At 39.3% G+C, this 13,627-nt stretch overlaps 1 protein-coding gene across 7 annotated transcripts in view; it reads left to right on the forward strand.

Annotated features, from left to right (window-relative positions):
* The window catches only part of LOC144082310 (PH and SEC7 domain-containing protein 2-like), a 33,574-nt gene extending 20,357 nt beyond the window's left edge, over nt 1–13,217 (forward strand). For 2 of the 7 annotated variants that reach the window (XM_077609361.1, XM_077609367.1), the window contains 12 exons: nt 1,362–1,559; nt 1,646–1,726; nt 2,889–3,001; nt 3,917–3,977; nt 5,219–5,309; nt 5,387–5,430; nt 5,519–5,709; nt 5,856–5,926; nt 7,104–7,261; nt 7,336–7,480; nt 8,321–8,464; nt 9,943–13,217. In XM_077609361.1, the coding sequence (XP_077465487.1) occupies nt 1,362–1,559; nt 1,646–1,726; nt 2,889–3,001; nt 3,917–3,977; nt 5,219–5,309; nt 5,387–5,430; nt 5,519–5,709; nt 5,856–5,926; nt 7,104–7,261; nt 7,336–7,480; nt 8,321–8,464; nt 9,943–10,167 (1,522 nt within the window). In that variant the 3' untranslated portion in view covers nt 10,168–13,217. Of the gene's footprint in view, nt 1–1,361; nt 1,560–1,645; nt 1,727–2,888; nt 3,002–3,916; nt 3,978–4,096; nt 5,710–5,855; nt 5,927–7,103; nt 7,262–7,335; nt 7,481–8,320; nt 8,465–9,942 lie in introns of those variants that run through there. The other 5 variants (XM_077609362.1, XM_077609363.1, XR_013303220.1 and 2 more) reach the window with 5 other exon arrangements.
* Nucleotides 13,218–13,627: the final 410 nt, after the last annotated feature.

The following is a 13,627-nucleotide window of genomic DNA, read 5'->3' on the forward strand; positions in this document are numbered from 1 at the left end:
GAAAGGCCTCCTGCAGTTTTGTTTTCATTATGTATGTTTGTAGGAATTAAAAGAAAATTCATCTTCAACTATGAAATTGGTATGTCAAACCTTCTATTCTCAGCTAGAATATTAAACTTGGGCTTGAGTAATAAAAAATTTCACATTTGTGATGACACCATACAGATGTAACAGGTAAATAGCTTTGTTTGTTTCCTAGAAGAGTAAACATACTGAGCATGTATTGTATTCTTTCTCCATAATTATGTTTGTGGTTGTACATGATTTTTTCCTAATGTTTGAAAAAGACTGTGAGTCGTAATACATGGCAGCCAGTTTGACACTTTTATTGCTTAATCTGGTTTTATTCATGATGATGCATATTATTTATGGGGGTTCTTGTTAAATCTTGCATTGCATGACATTTACATGGTGCATGTACATGCTATTTGAGCTGCAGGGCGTTTAAATCTACAGTATATTTGTGAGGTAAAAAAAAAAAAGCACATTTACATGCATTAAATAGCGTGTGATGTAAATATAGCTATTTGTTGAAAAATAGGCGGCCCGGTGTGGTTGTCCCTGTCCTTGTCCCTTGAGATTGGCTCGTCACCAATTCAGTGTCCCCCCCCACCCCGCCTGTTGCCCATAGTTAGCTGCGATAGGCTCCAGCCCACCCCACAACCCTTGTGAGGATAAGCGGTTTGGAAAATGAATGACTGAATTTTGAAAAATACAGTGTATACCCTTTTGAAGATAATTGCTTAAAATTTACTTAAAACAATGAATCGTGGTGCTAATTACTCAATATTAAATGTCTGACTTTTCTCCTTCATAGTCTGTCTAATTTAAAAGACATTTACATTTTAAAGGGCCTTTAACAGTTTTTCAACTTGCATAACTGTTCCTAATAGGAGTGACTAAGTGTTGAACATCCAGTTCTAAAAGAGATCAGATCAGAGGACTCTGCCTCAGTGTCACACTCTTGTATCCATTATTTGCCAGATCTGAAGCTAGTGAGCATGAGATTGTCAGTTTTGTAGGTCAGCTGATGCCGTTTAGCTCAGGGGCAACTTGAAGGGCCAGGGAGAACACTTGGTGCTTCTTTGAGGATCTTTAAAACAATAAAAGCTCAGTCTTGCTATGTCGAAGTGGCATTTTACCTTTCATCATGGAGAATTTCAGAGAAATACCTGAACTAAAGTTTGAGATATGTTGACCTTTTTTGGGATAGATGAACAATATACATCATTATTTCTGTTACCACATTCACTAGTAATAACAATTTTATTAGCTATGTTAGACTGTTTCTGTTCCTGGCCTCCTTCGTCATGTGTTTGTTTTTTCTTTTTCCATTCATGTGTTTGTTTTCCTCCCACCAGCGATGCCAACCTCACACATGTGCTGTCTGACTCAGAAGAGTGTGAATTGGGCAGTCTGGAGCATTTGGAGCGTGGAAGCACCGACACTTTGGCCAATGGCTGCCGAGCGGACTACGATGCAGCCAAAAGGCTCGCCAAGCGCCTTTATCACCTTGAGGGCTTCAAACGCTGCGATGTGGCCAGACACCTGGGCAAAAAGTGAGCACATGCGAACATGAACACTGAGAAAAATAGGCCTAGCTCTACTGTTTTGGTCACTGATTCACTGTTGCCCTTTTCTGCAGTAATGACTTCAGTCAATTGGTGGCGTCAGAGTACCTGAGTTTCTTTGACTTCTCCGGTTTTTCACTGGATAGGGCCTTACGGTAATGCACACACAGCTATACACGTGTACGTGCGGGGCAGTGTAAAGACTTGTCCACAAGTGTGGAAGTCACATTTGCTATTCACAGGGCATTGACTCTGCTAATTAAGCAGTCGTGTGGAGTTATTAGTAGAGCTGACAGACGGTAAGCACATCACTTGCTTGTAGCTGACCTGCTGGGATTTCAAGATGATGTTGTCCTAATTACTGGAGTACTGTTCCCAACAATAGCATTAAAAAAAAGCAATCAACCTCCAAAAGAGACAGGTTTTTTTAGATGACTTGAAAATAATATTTCAGTCATTATTACTGTGAGTCAATGTAATGCTTCTAAATTACAGCCTTTTTTTAATTTTAGTATGGGAAAAATTGAAAAGTAAGGAGGAACACCATGATGTAATCCATCTATGAAGACATCAATGCACTATTATAGCCTAACTAAGTAACATGTCCATGGTGGCCATATTCGCAGAGGCCGCTTATTGAAGACTATGCGCACATATTGAAAATAAATCTTAAATTGCTCATTTTATACAAATTTTCTCAATGTTTCTTGTTTGTCAACATTAAATGTTGTCTTCATAAAGAACATTGACCATTTGTGTAAATTAAGGGTTAAAATGTACTGATTAGGTGAAAAAAATATACATGGAGAAAACAGACACCATAAAACAAGAAAATATTTTTTAAAATGTACTTAACCCTAACATGTTAAACACATTTTTTTGCGTTGCGTGCAAAAGTTAGGTTACTTTGCTATGCCCCATTCATTTTTAAAGAGACTCTGTTTGAACTTGAAATGATAAAAATGAAGTGTAATGCAATATTTGAAAAGAAACAAAAAATAACCACATAATCCATTTTATATTTAGATTTTTTTAATTCCAAGACCAAAGGGGAGACTTTTTATTTTTTATATTTTGTTTCGATTTATGAACAAGGGATGATCCTCAACTCCTTACTGTTTTTGACATTTTGCCAAGTAACATCTCTCATACAATCTTTTGAAAAACGTAATTAAAATTTTTGACAGTATTCGATGTGAACTTTGTCTGTATGTGTGACCTTTTCAAATTCTATTTATGACAAGCATGATGAATGTGCATATTTCGTAGCATTACTAGGAGACTTCTGACCCCCAGTTGACCCTTTATGCATGACAGGAACTTTTTAAAAGCCTTTCCATTGATGGGGGAGACACAGGAAAGGGAGAGAATCCTTGTGCATTTCTCCAAGCGCTTCTGCCACTGCAATCTACAAACCCTCACTTCTGAAGGTCAGTGTAATAGTATTGGTTTTGCGAACTTAATGAAGTGAACTAGCAGAAGATAATCCATTCCATTATCGCTAAGAATATATTGAATATGATGTACTTTTTATTTATACATATAGTAACTGTATATATTCACTGAGCACAATATTAAGTACATTCACAAATGTAATTATAGGGTGTCGGCAGTTTAGGAAAATTGGGACCCACGTCACTTTAAGCTTGCATCCAACATCAGGAATATAAGACAGTACATCTCACAAAAGAAGGCAAACTTCCCTCTACGTGTTAATCCTACAAGTGTTTTTTTTAAATACAAATACAGTATTTAGTGTACTCATAACTTTAACACTGATGTACAGATATATTACAGCATTTTACAAATACTTCTCTTAAATCCTGTCAATTTGCTTCAGGAAACACCATATTTACCAACATGAAGAATTTTGTGTGATTTAAATACTAAAAGAAAAAATATGTCAATGTAAGACATGCGGCCTGGCAGCTGAGTGGTTTGCGCGTTGGCCTCATAGCTCTGGTGCCCTGGGTTCAACTCCAGGTTGGTCCACCTGTGTAGAGTTTGTATGTTCTGCCTGGAATAACTTTTGGGGTTTATTTGATTCCTGGTAAAAAATAAAAAATAAATAAAAACTTTGATAGAAACAACTTTTTATATTGTAAATATAAGTGACATTGTTTTAAATGACATTTTCAGCTGGTGGTGTGCTTTGAGATTTTTTCCAATGCAAAATGCATGCTGGAGTTAAAAAAACGTTGTGAAACACTGAAGTAGCGACATCAACTCATTCAGATCTCTTGAACGCTTCTGATTTACACAGTCAGAGAATGTGTGACAATGTGCTCATGTGTGTTTTGTGTGACATTAAATTGACCTCATTCGTGTATGTCGTCCCTCTGCAGATGGAGCCCACACATTAACCTGCGCTCTCATGCTGCTTAACACAGATCTACATGGACATGTATGTATTAACACTATATTAGTTCTAATGCAAGCAGTGTATCTAATCACCTTGCACATTTGAAAAAACCCAAAATGTATATATACTAAATATATATCTACATTTTCTTTTCTTACTAAAGATTTCCCATCCCTCCTCCCCACGTCTTGCTGACTCTGCTCACGCTTGCCTCCCAGCCTACTTTTTGACCTGTTTCTGTCTCTACTGTCCTTAGATAGTCTCAAGTGTTCATTTCTAACTGGAGCATTGTGATGTGAGCCACATAGCACAATCAGTAGTCATCAAACGTCCCCTAAACTGCTCACATCTACCCTGCCCCTGCTAAACACTTGTGTAGTGAATAGCCCTCCATTAACTAACATCCTTTCTCTCTTTTTGGTTCCTTTTCTTCCCTTTCAAATCCCCCCAACCCCCTGCTCACCACATCCGGTTTCCTGGCCTCTCTATGTCCCTGCAGGTGGTAAGTATTCCTCTGGAGCCAAAAATGGAATCTATCCGAATGTGCTCATTTTGGTTTCTTAAGTAATGTCCCAATTTTGGTGCGCCGATGCTATGTTTGCCTTCCATTCAGTAGATTAAGCTGTCACCAAAATGATAGCAATTTAATATGATTTCAGAGCTCCGTGAGATGTACTTTTCTAAATGCGAAATGTTATAAAGTTGGAAAAAAAGCAATGGCTCTTAGGCCAATACAAACATTTTTGGAGGCTATGAATTCAATTGTTAATTTTCCATTTCTTGACACGAGTGAATCAAATGTAGTAGTTAGCTCTGCAACCACCAGAGGTGCTGTTGATTAGATATCTACTAGCAACATTACATCCTTCATGGGAAGTTGTGCTACATCCTCAGAGAACAATAGTAGGACATTCAGAAAACAACAACAACAAAAACACTTAATTACTCATGGAAACTGAATCAAATGCCAATTTCCCAAGATAACACCTAAATCTTGTAAAATGAGGAATTAAGTATAATTTATGACACTTAACATGGATGTTTATGATTTGTAAGCAAGCTTACTAAGATATGCATTTGCCATATACCAGCACCTTTATCACGTCACATACAAGCAGGAGAGTTGGGAAGACAAACACTGCCCCTAGGTGGACAGATCTATAAGTGCATTCATTCTGGGCCCTTTAAGACTAAATAAAAAGGGCGTTTTAGGAGCAAGTTTTACATCTTCTTATGCAGAACATAACAATTATAACTGTCACACATTTGATTTATTCGTTCCTCAGAACATTGGAAAAAAGATGTCTTGCCAACAGTTTATCAGTAATCTAGATGGCCTCAACAATGGCAGTGATTTTCCCAAGGACTTATTGAAGGTACAGCTCTTAGCCTTTCTGAAAGGTGTGCAGCTATTAAGATTTAATAATGCCGTTTTTCGACCTTTTCTGAAAAGATCTTGTATAACTCCATCAAGAACGAGAAACTCGAGTGGGCTGTGTGAGTATGCTCTCAGTTCTGTTTAAAAGAAGGTGCATCTCACTATGTGAATCTCCTGTTCATCTTTTTTTTCCTTTTCTGGGTGCAGGGAAGAAGAAGAGCTACGTAAGAGTCTGTCAGAGCTGGTGGAGGAGCAATGTGAGGGCGGGAGTAAACGTGTTGCCAGGGTAACGGACAGTAATAACCCTTTCATCGCCATCCCCATCCTCCTTAATGCCGTAACCTACAAACACGGAGTGCTGACTCGCAAAAGCCATGCTGACATGGATGGCAAACGGAGTGAGTCACAAATAAGAGCTGAGTAATGCATAAACTGGGAAGTCAGTATTTTAATTGATATATTTTTTGAATGTCAAAATACGTTATAGTTTTGTAAATCATTGAGACGATTTCACCTCAATTTCACTCCTATTTGTACTTTCCAGCCCCTCGAGGTCGCCGTGGTTGGAAGAAGTTCTACGCGGTTCTGAAGGGAATGATATTATATCTCCAAAAGGTATTGCACCCCACCCGTTTTCTCCGTTGCCATAGAAACAAACACTACAAGACGTCACTGATGTGGTGGATGCTGTAGAGTGGTCCGACTGCAACGCGCTTTTGAGTGCTTTAGAGCGAGGCAAATAAGGTCTCTCAAATGTAGTGTGTTTGTCGCCTTCTGCTGGTTTGCCTTGTGCTTGCAAGCGTTTTTCTGACTCAAAAACATTGATCTTAGGTTAAATGTTGTCAAAAAATATGTTAAGATTGCCAAATTTTTGGTAGAAGGGTGAACGGAGGGGCCAGTATTTTCTTTTATACACATTTAATTATTGGGGTGGCCCGGTGAAACGAGTGGTTAGCACGTCAGCCTCACTGCTCTGGAGTCCTGGGTTCGAGTCCAGGTTGGTCCAGCTGTGTGGAGTTTGCATGTTCTCCCCGGGCCTGTGTAGGTTTCTTCTGGGTACTCCGGTTTCCTCCCACATTCCAAAAATGTTGATTGGACACTGATTGGACACTCTAAATTGCCCTTAGCTATGGGTGTGAGTGTGCATGGTTGTCCGTCTCCTCGTGCCCTGCGATCGCCTGCCCACCGAATCAGGGTGTCCCCCACCTCTGGCCAGTAGTCCCCGCGACCCTAATGAGGATAAAGCGATTCAGAAAATGAGAAGAGATTTAATTAATGCCATTTTGTAGTCCAGAGGAATATTTTGGTGAACATTCTATCTGCTACAGATTGAAAGAGACCTATCTAGCCAGACAGATTGATAAATAGCTGGTAATTAGGGATGGGCTGCTCCACGGTGGGTGAATGGGGGTGTTCTTATACCGGATTATTTTCATTATTCCAGAAAGTGGGTCCTCGTATTTGTTCCAACCATTGCTGCAGAGTTTTGTCAATTAAATTGCAATTAATTGATTATACTTGTAAGACACAAGATTGGGGAAGTGGGGTCCTATTGTTTGGTTGTACTAAAAAGCTGCACCCACTGCGGCCCTTTGTGCACTAATTGCACACCATTGCTCAATACAGTATGTGCTCTATGAAAGCAGAATTTCACCTGCAGAGAGAGATTGATTCTTCAAATTTTCAACAGTCTTCGATTAAGGCTGCAAATGATCATCTTTTTTACTCTTCTACCATGAAAAACTTAGGTGATTCTTATCAATAAATACGGCCTAAAATTTGTCTCATTCAGGATGAGTATAAGCCAGATGCTGATATTTCCGAGGTGGATCTTAAGAACGCCGTGCGAATCCACCACGCTTTAGCCACTCGGGCTACCGATTATAGCAAGAAAGCCAACGTACTCAAGCTCAAAACCTCCGATTGGAGAGTTTTTCTGCTGCAGGCTCCGTGAGTAAACGGAAGAGCCCTCTTTTTCTCTCGCTTACCCCAAATCAGCTTATCGTTGTGCTTTTTCTCTTTAGGAGTGAGGAAGAGATGATGTCGTGGATCTTTCGAATAAATCTGGTGGCAGCACTGTTCTCCGCTCCGGCCTTTCCCGCCGCCATTGGCTCCATGAAAAAATTTTGCCGACCCATCCTTCCGTCCTCATCAACGAGACTCAAGCAGGTATACACAAATTCACACGTGTGCGGTCGATTGGTCGCCGGTCTTTTGGTCGTCGGTCTTTTGGTCGCGGTCTTTTGGTCGAAAGACCGGCGACAAAAAGACCGACGACCAAAAGACCGGCGACAAAACAAGGTAAAACAACACCGACTACGCATCAATAAAAGCCAACAATGGCCATGAGCAGTTTCACTGGGCCGACGTGTGAGTGTATAAGAGTTTGTATGTACATGCGTTGTCCCTTTAAGAAGCTACGTCAGTCAGGGTCTTAACAAGTTCTCCAACAAAAAACAATAAAAGTCCGGGAAATTTTGAGCTTTTCTTTAGCCTAATAATTACAAGGGCATTAAGTATGACTAAATAGTAATTCGCAGTTTGTATTTAGGGAATTTGAGCAACGATTTAAATGGTAATTATCACTTACCTTCCGGGCGACCAAAAGACCGGCGACCAAAAGACCGGCAACCAAAAGATGGGCGACCAAAAGACCGGCGACCAATCGACCGTGTACCAATTCACATATGCATAAATGTGTCGCCTAGTGGATATGGGAGCCGTTCCAACCAAAGTTGAGCTTTTGCCTAAAGTTTTAAAAATGATTCTTACCACAAACATTTGAGTCCTAAACTGTAGGATAGACTCACCCCAAGATTGTTTGTTTTATGTATTTGATCTAAATTTTCTTACATATTCCCAGAAGATAATTACACATGATTGCAAATTAGGAACCACACCTGCTCTCAATTACCTTCCATACGTTTACATGTTCTATTTCCGTGCAAAGCCTTCTTATTGGTTGTCTTGTGGGTCTTCTGTTGTTTTTCTGGCATGCGATTGGTGCAGGATGAGCAGCTGCTGAGTCACGAGAGCAAGCTGAAGCAGATGAGCCTGGAGCTGGAAGAGCACCGGAAAAACCCACCCTCATCTGACCCCAAAAGCCGCGAGTGGGAGGAGTATCGGCTCAAAGAGCACTACCTCACATACGAGGTATATTTTTTGCTTATAATTGGTCTTTTCTTTTCATAATGTTGTTTATTTTGTCATATGCTAAGGCTTTATTGCATATCACCAATGACATATATGATTTGCTCTCTCTGAACACAATGTACTCCATCCTAATACAAATGCTGTATAAAATGAATAACAAAATAATGCTCAGTTTTGAATTCCACTTTCATAAATGTATATCACAAACGTGGTATAGCTAGTATATTTTGGGCGTAGAATTGGTCTATCCACACCAAGTACCCATTACGTAGATCCCTATCTACTGGTAGATCGCCAAGGAACTATTGGTAGATAGCCAAGGTACTATTGGTAACGACAATAACATTTTGATCCCTATCCTCTGCTGATTTCCTTAGCTAAGCTCTTATGAATTTGGCATGTCGGCAGTAAGCTTTCGCGTGAATCGAGAGTGGATCAAGAAGGAATACAATTTTTAAAAAATGTAACTCTTCAAACTCCGCAAATGCCTGGACTGATGTTTTGAGAGGAGTTTGTGGTTAGGGGTAATATTTGCTTTCAATATATTATGCAGTGCTTTATTTATTTTTTTACAACATAAAATTTAATGGTACATGGAGTGGTGACGCATTTAATAGAGTTTTTTAAAGAGTAAAGTTGTTGCTTAGCTACCTACCTTTAGAAAAAGCAGCTTCAACATGTTCTTTCAATACAGCTTTTTGTTTATTGCCTAACTAAAACTAAATAAAGAGAATTGGACCTTGAATATTTTTAACATGAAGACAACTTTGCCTTAGGATATGAAAAGGTGCGATTTTAAACCTTCAACATATTCAGAGAGAACAACTGCAAATATATATTTAAAATAAACAAACAAAAACACCTAAGCTAAGTTAGCAATTGTGTTTGTCGTCTTCATGTATAACAAGACCAGTATTGTTGTTGTTGTGACTTTTAGTATTATGCTACCTGGTGGCTAAGGAACACAACTAAAGTAGCACAATGTGACAAATGGTATTTCCAGCCATTTGACAGTCGGAAAAAATAGTTTAGGATCCAAGTGTCGTTCCTCAAAAAACCAAAATTGTCAAGTCAAGGAAATATTTCAGTGTCGATATGTTCTTTTCTTTTCTGTTGCCAAATACTTCACATAGCCCTTTTTTTAAAACCAAAAAACTGAAAAATATCCCCGACCTCAAAAGTTTGTAATTACCTGTTGGTGCCACAAGAGGGTGGCGATTTTGTGAGTCTCCTCCCTTCCTTCTCTAGCCACCAGATTCCACAAAATGGTGCCAAAACAATAATTTCATGTTAGACATGACTTTGGTCTGATCACAAATCAGTGAAGAGGTGATTCTTCAGGTGGGAAAAATGCAAAAGCCAAATTGTGACCATGTACAGTTTGTGTATCAGTGCAGTAATAACAGTTTTTAACCATTTTCGGTCATACTGCTTATTTGCCCATTTCTCTCTTTTTTCCAATATACTCTCCTCAACAGAAAACTCGGTATGAGACATACATCAGCCTTCTTGGGGCCAAAATCCGCACTGAGACAGACGATCTGGAGAAGATCGAGGCCAGCATTTTGGGCGGCCTGATGACGGAGGGTGTCCACGCTGGCCACCTACGCAAGACAAAGTCCTCACCGTCCATCAGCCAGGCCCACAGTGGCTTGAACGGGAGGGGCGGCGATTGCACTGCTGTGGAACAGACGACGAGCTGAGGAGAGAAAGGGACCGCAGAGACCACTGCCCTAAAAACGACCTCCCTCCAAGCCAAAACCAGCGTCACGTAACGTGTTATATTAGGTTCCCTCTTTGTCGTTCCACCGAAATGAAAATACCAATATCAACCCTGGTGATAAAACCCTATCGAGCAATAGAAGACCCTGCCCCGCCCGCCTCAACCTCATTGCTGTTGCACATTGAAAATGATCGGAACTGTGATCAATATTTATGACATCATCAGTATTTTTATTTGTAAAGCAAGCTTTGATGCAGTCATTAGTTAAAATAAGTGTTATAAAGTACGTTTGAGCAAAGAGAACGATGCCATAGTCTCTGCAGGCAGCGGCTGAAGTAGAGGAAATGGTACTACTGTAGCATTTTTCCCTTTGCATTTCACACTCCCCCCTTTGGACCTACTTTTTGGCTGGGGTGCGATTTGCAAAGGCGACGCCACGAATCTGTTACAGAAACTCCCTGAAACTCAGAAGGATCCGCCCATGCCGAGCATATTTATTTATTTATTTCTTTCTTAATATGATGATAATAATAATTAAAAAAAACGATCGTGAACTCACTCTGTTTACCATCGTTTCCTTGCACACGTGTAGAGAGGGCCGTCCCCGTGGAACTGTTAGCCGGAGAAGCTCGGAGTTGAGTGCCTTACTCGCGGCACCTTGACTAGCTAGTGAGCAAACGGTCAACAGGAAGAACTTGAATCAAATCAAAAAGAACTTGAATCCGAGCCAGATCTGGCTCGAGCTCTAGATTTTGCTGTTATCCCTGAATAGTGACACGTGTTTAAATATTCTTTGTTTCTAGCGTCTTATAGTGGGAATCAGCATGTGACTGAATTAAAGCACTGTGCCGTGTTGTTATGACCACCAACCTACTTTTCTTAAAAGACTGCACTGACAGTAGTTGGTGGGAAGCGTTTAAAGATGGATGTATGAACCTGGAAATATCAGTGGAAGCAATTCTCAATACAGTTAGGTCTAGTACTATTTAGACTAAGTCTCAGTCTTCAGATGATTGTGATTGAAGTCTAGAAACTTAGCTTTAGTTTAAAGGTTTTCACAAAAAAAACTGTTGATTGGCATTCAGTAATAATGGCAATTTTTATTTCTAATGTCAATTTTATTGGCTTAAAACTATTTTGGTGTGAAGATGCTAAAGTAGGGGTCTCAAATTCATTTTTTTCCCTGGGGCAGGTGGAATAGAGTCTGGGCTCGTCCTGACCACTTCCATATTGTATTTTAAAGTATTAAATACAAGGACTTATTGGAATATTTTGAGCATTGTACCTTTCTTACTGCTTTCTTCATAGCATGCTAAGAGGAATGACTAAAACATATTTTCCCCTTGGTTTTAACCAAGTGACATTGGCTAATAAAATTTGGCAACTTATTGACAAACCTTGCTGAAAACTGTCATGAACTTGAGTTATGGTAGCTTGTCCTGCGCTGTAAGTTATTAAAACACACTTGTTAAAAATCATGGTCAGGGGGAAGCAGAATACTGTCCACAAGGCCACAAGTTTGAGATCCCTTTTTAATGCGTTTTCTCCTGGGATAATTTAACAATATAACTACAATTACTGTCATTCTTGGGTGTGAAAATCTGATTCACCAACGTGAGAAAGCCCATCTAATCTATAATTAGCATTTTATATCCAGTAAAGATTTGAGTGAATATTTATGTGATGATTATTTCTCCACTGTATCATTGTGAAAGTTTTTTTTTCACTTTCACCCTCTTAAAATAAAGCTGGAATTTTACACTTCAGTCAGATAATAGGAGATGAATGAAATCACCAATTCTCACCGTCATTGTTAAAATACTTAAAATGTTCATGAAGAAGTTCATCTTGCAGGGGTCATGAAGTATTTTGTTGAAGTTTTTGAATCCCAAAATGGCTTTCTCGCCTCAGAAAAACTTCAGTACAAATACAACTCAATTTCTTTTGACATGCAGCTTTTGAGCAAACATACAAATCTTTCAGTCCTGTGTTCTTCATCGTGTTGTCCTCTTTGGCCTTTTTGGACCAGCGTAGCAGCCATTTGGTACACAAACGTCAAATAAGAGTGTCATAAGAGGGGCTGGAAAACAAGTTCAGCAGGGGAATATCCATCGAAACATCCTCCGCGTTGGTCACTTTATTATGAAACAATTGTTTTCCAACAAGCGGATTTTTAGGTTTTCTCAGTAAGACCTAGAAGACAAAGCAGTCATCTAGTGCTAATTTAACAACATATCACATTAAGGCTCCTCTTGGATAACACAAGAACATTGGCTTGTCGAGCCAGTGGCGATGGTACCGATGTTTGTGAGCACCTTGTTGATCTCACTCAAATGCACAGACACCCGTTCTAAGTAATTTGTTTATGACACAACTGTAGATTTTAGAACCCCTCACGCAGCCTCTGTGAGGCACTTGTTGACTTTTTACCTGAGCGTGCCATAGAATGACGAGCTGTCATGTCTTCGCTTTGGGGTTCAGTTCTTCTGTTTCTTAATGGACAGGTTTAGAAATCATTTGGGGGCTACACTGGAAATTTGGGCTGAATAATGTTAGCAGTAGAGAGCTTTGTAACATCAGGATGAATATCATGCTTGTTTTTTTTAATACAGAGGCCCTTTTAGTCATTTAGACTATTGTGCTAACAGTTGGTCCTCATGTCCTAGGGTAGGCCTGTGCTGTATAATAGGACTGTGACAAAAATATTTGTTGATTGTCATGTTAAGTAAAAAAAAAAGACAACTTTGGCACTTTGATGTCAGCATAGACCTGTCATTTTACTTTGTTTGTATATATCTGAACTGTTTTTTTAAATTTCTTCCACCCAGATATTCCTACAGCGTAAGAAACATATTTACTGAATATTTAGTATGTGCTTCATAAAGTAAGCTTTTATAGAGAAGATTGGAGTTGTGATTTATTAATAATGGCACCAAAATGATGTGCAGCAGCTTGGGTGCCACTGACGTCAATTATGTACTGTACATATTTCTTTGTACTCTATATTAAAGGCATTTTAGAAGAAGACAATTATTTTCTGCGTCATAATTGAATTGTAGATAACGATCTACGAACAATAATTATTTTTTCCTTACCTGTGTCAGTTGGTTGCTGCCCCCCCCAAATGTCCTAGCTTGAAATGTGCAAACCGGCAATCTTGGTACACACGTTTCTTAGTTTTCTTGCAATTTACTTCCTAAAAATGGTCATTCCAATTAAATCAATCTTTCATCTGTACATTTATCTCGGTCTTTGTTTCTGATAGTATTTAAATGTCCAGAAGACAAGCCCTTGAAGGCTCTGACTTCACGCCAACTCAACCTTTTTTTTATTGATGAGGGTTGTTAAATTTACATCCTCATCGCCACGTAAATGTTTATTTTCACATTAAACCATCGGTGTGGCTCTAAGAATCTTCCCATTAAATATTTTAAACCAAA

This window comes from Stigmatopora argus, chromosome 9 (assembly GCF_051989625.1).
Source record: "Stigmatopora argus isolate UIUO_Sarg chromosome 9, RoL_Sarg_1.0, whole genome shotgun sequence".
Lineage (NCBI taxonomy): Eukaryota > Metazoa > Chordata > Actinopteri > Syngnathiformes > Syngnathidae > Stigmatopora > Stigmatopora argus.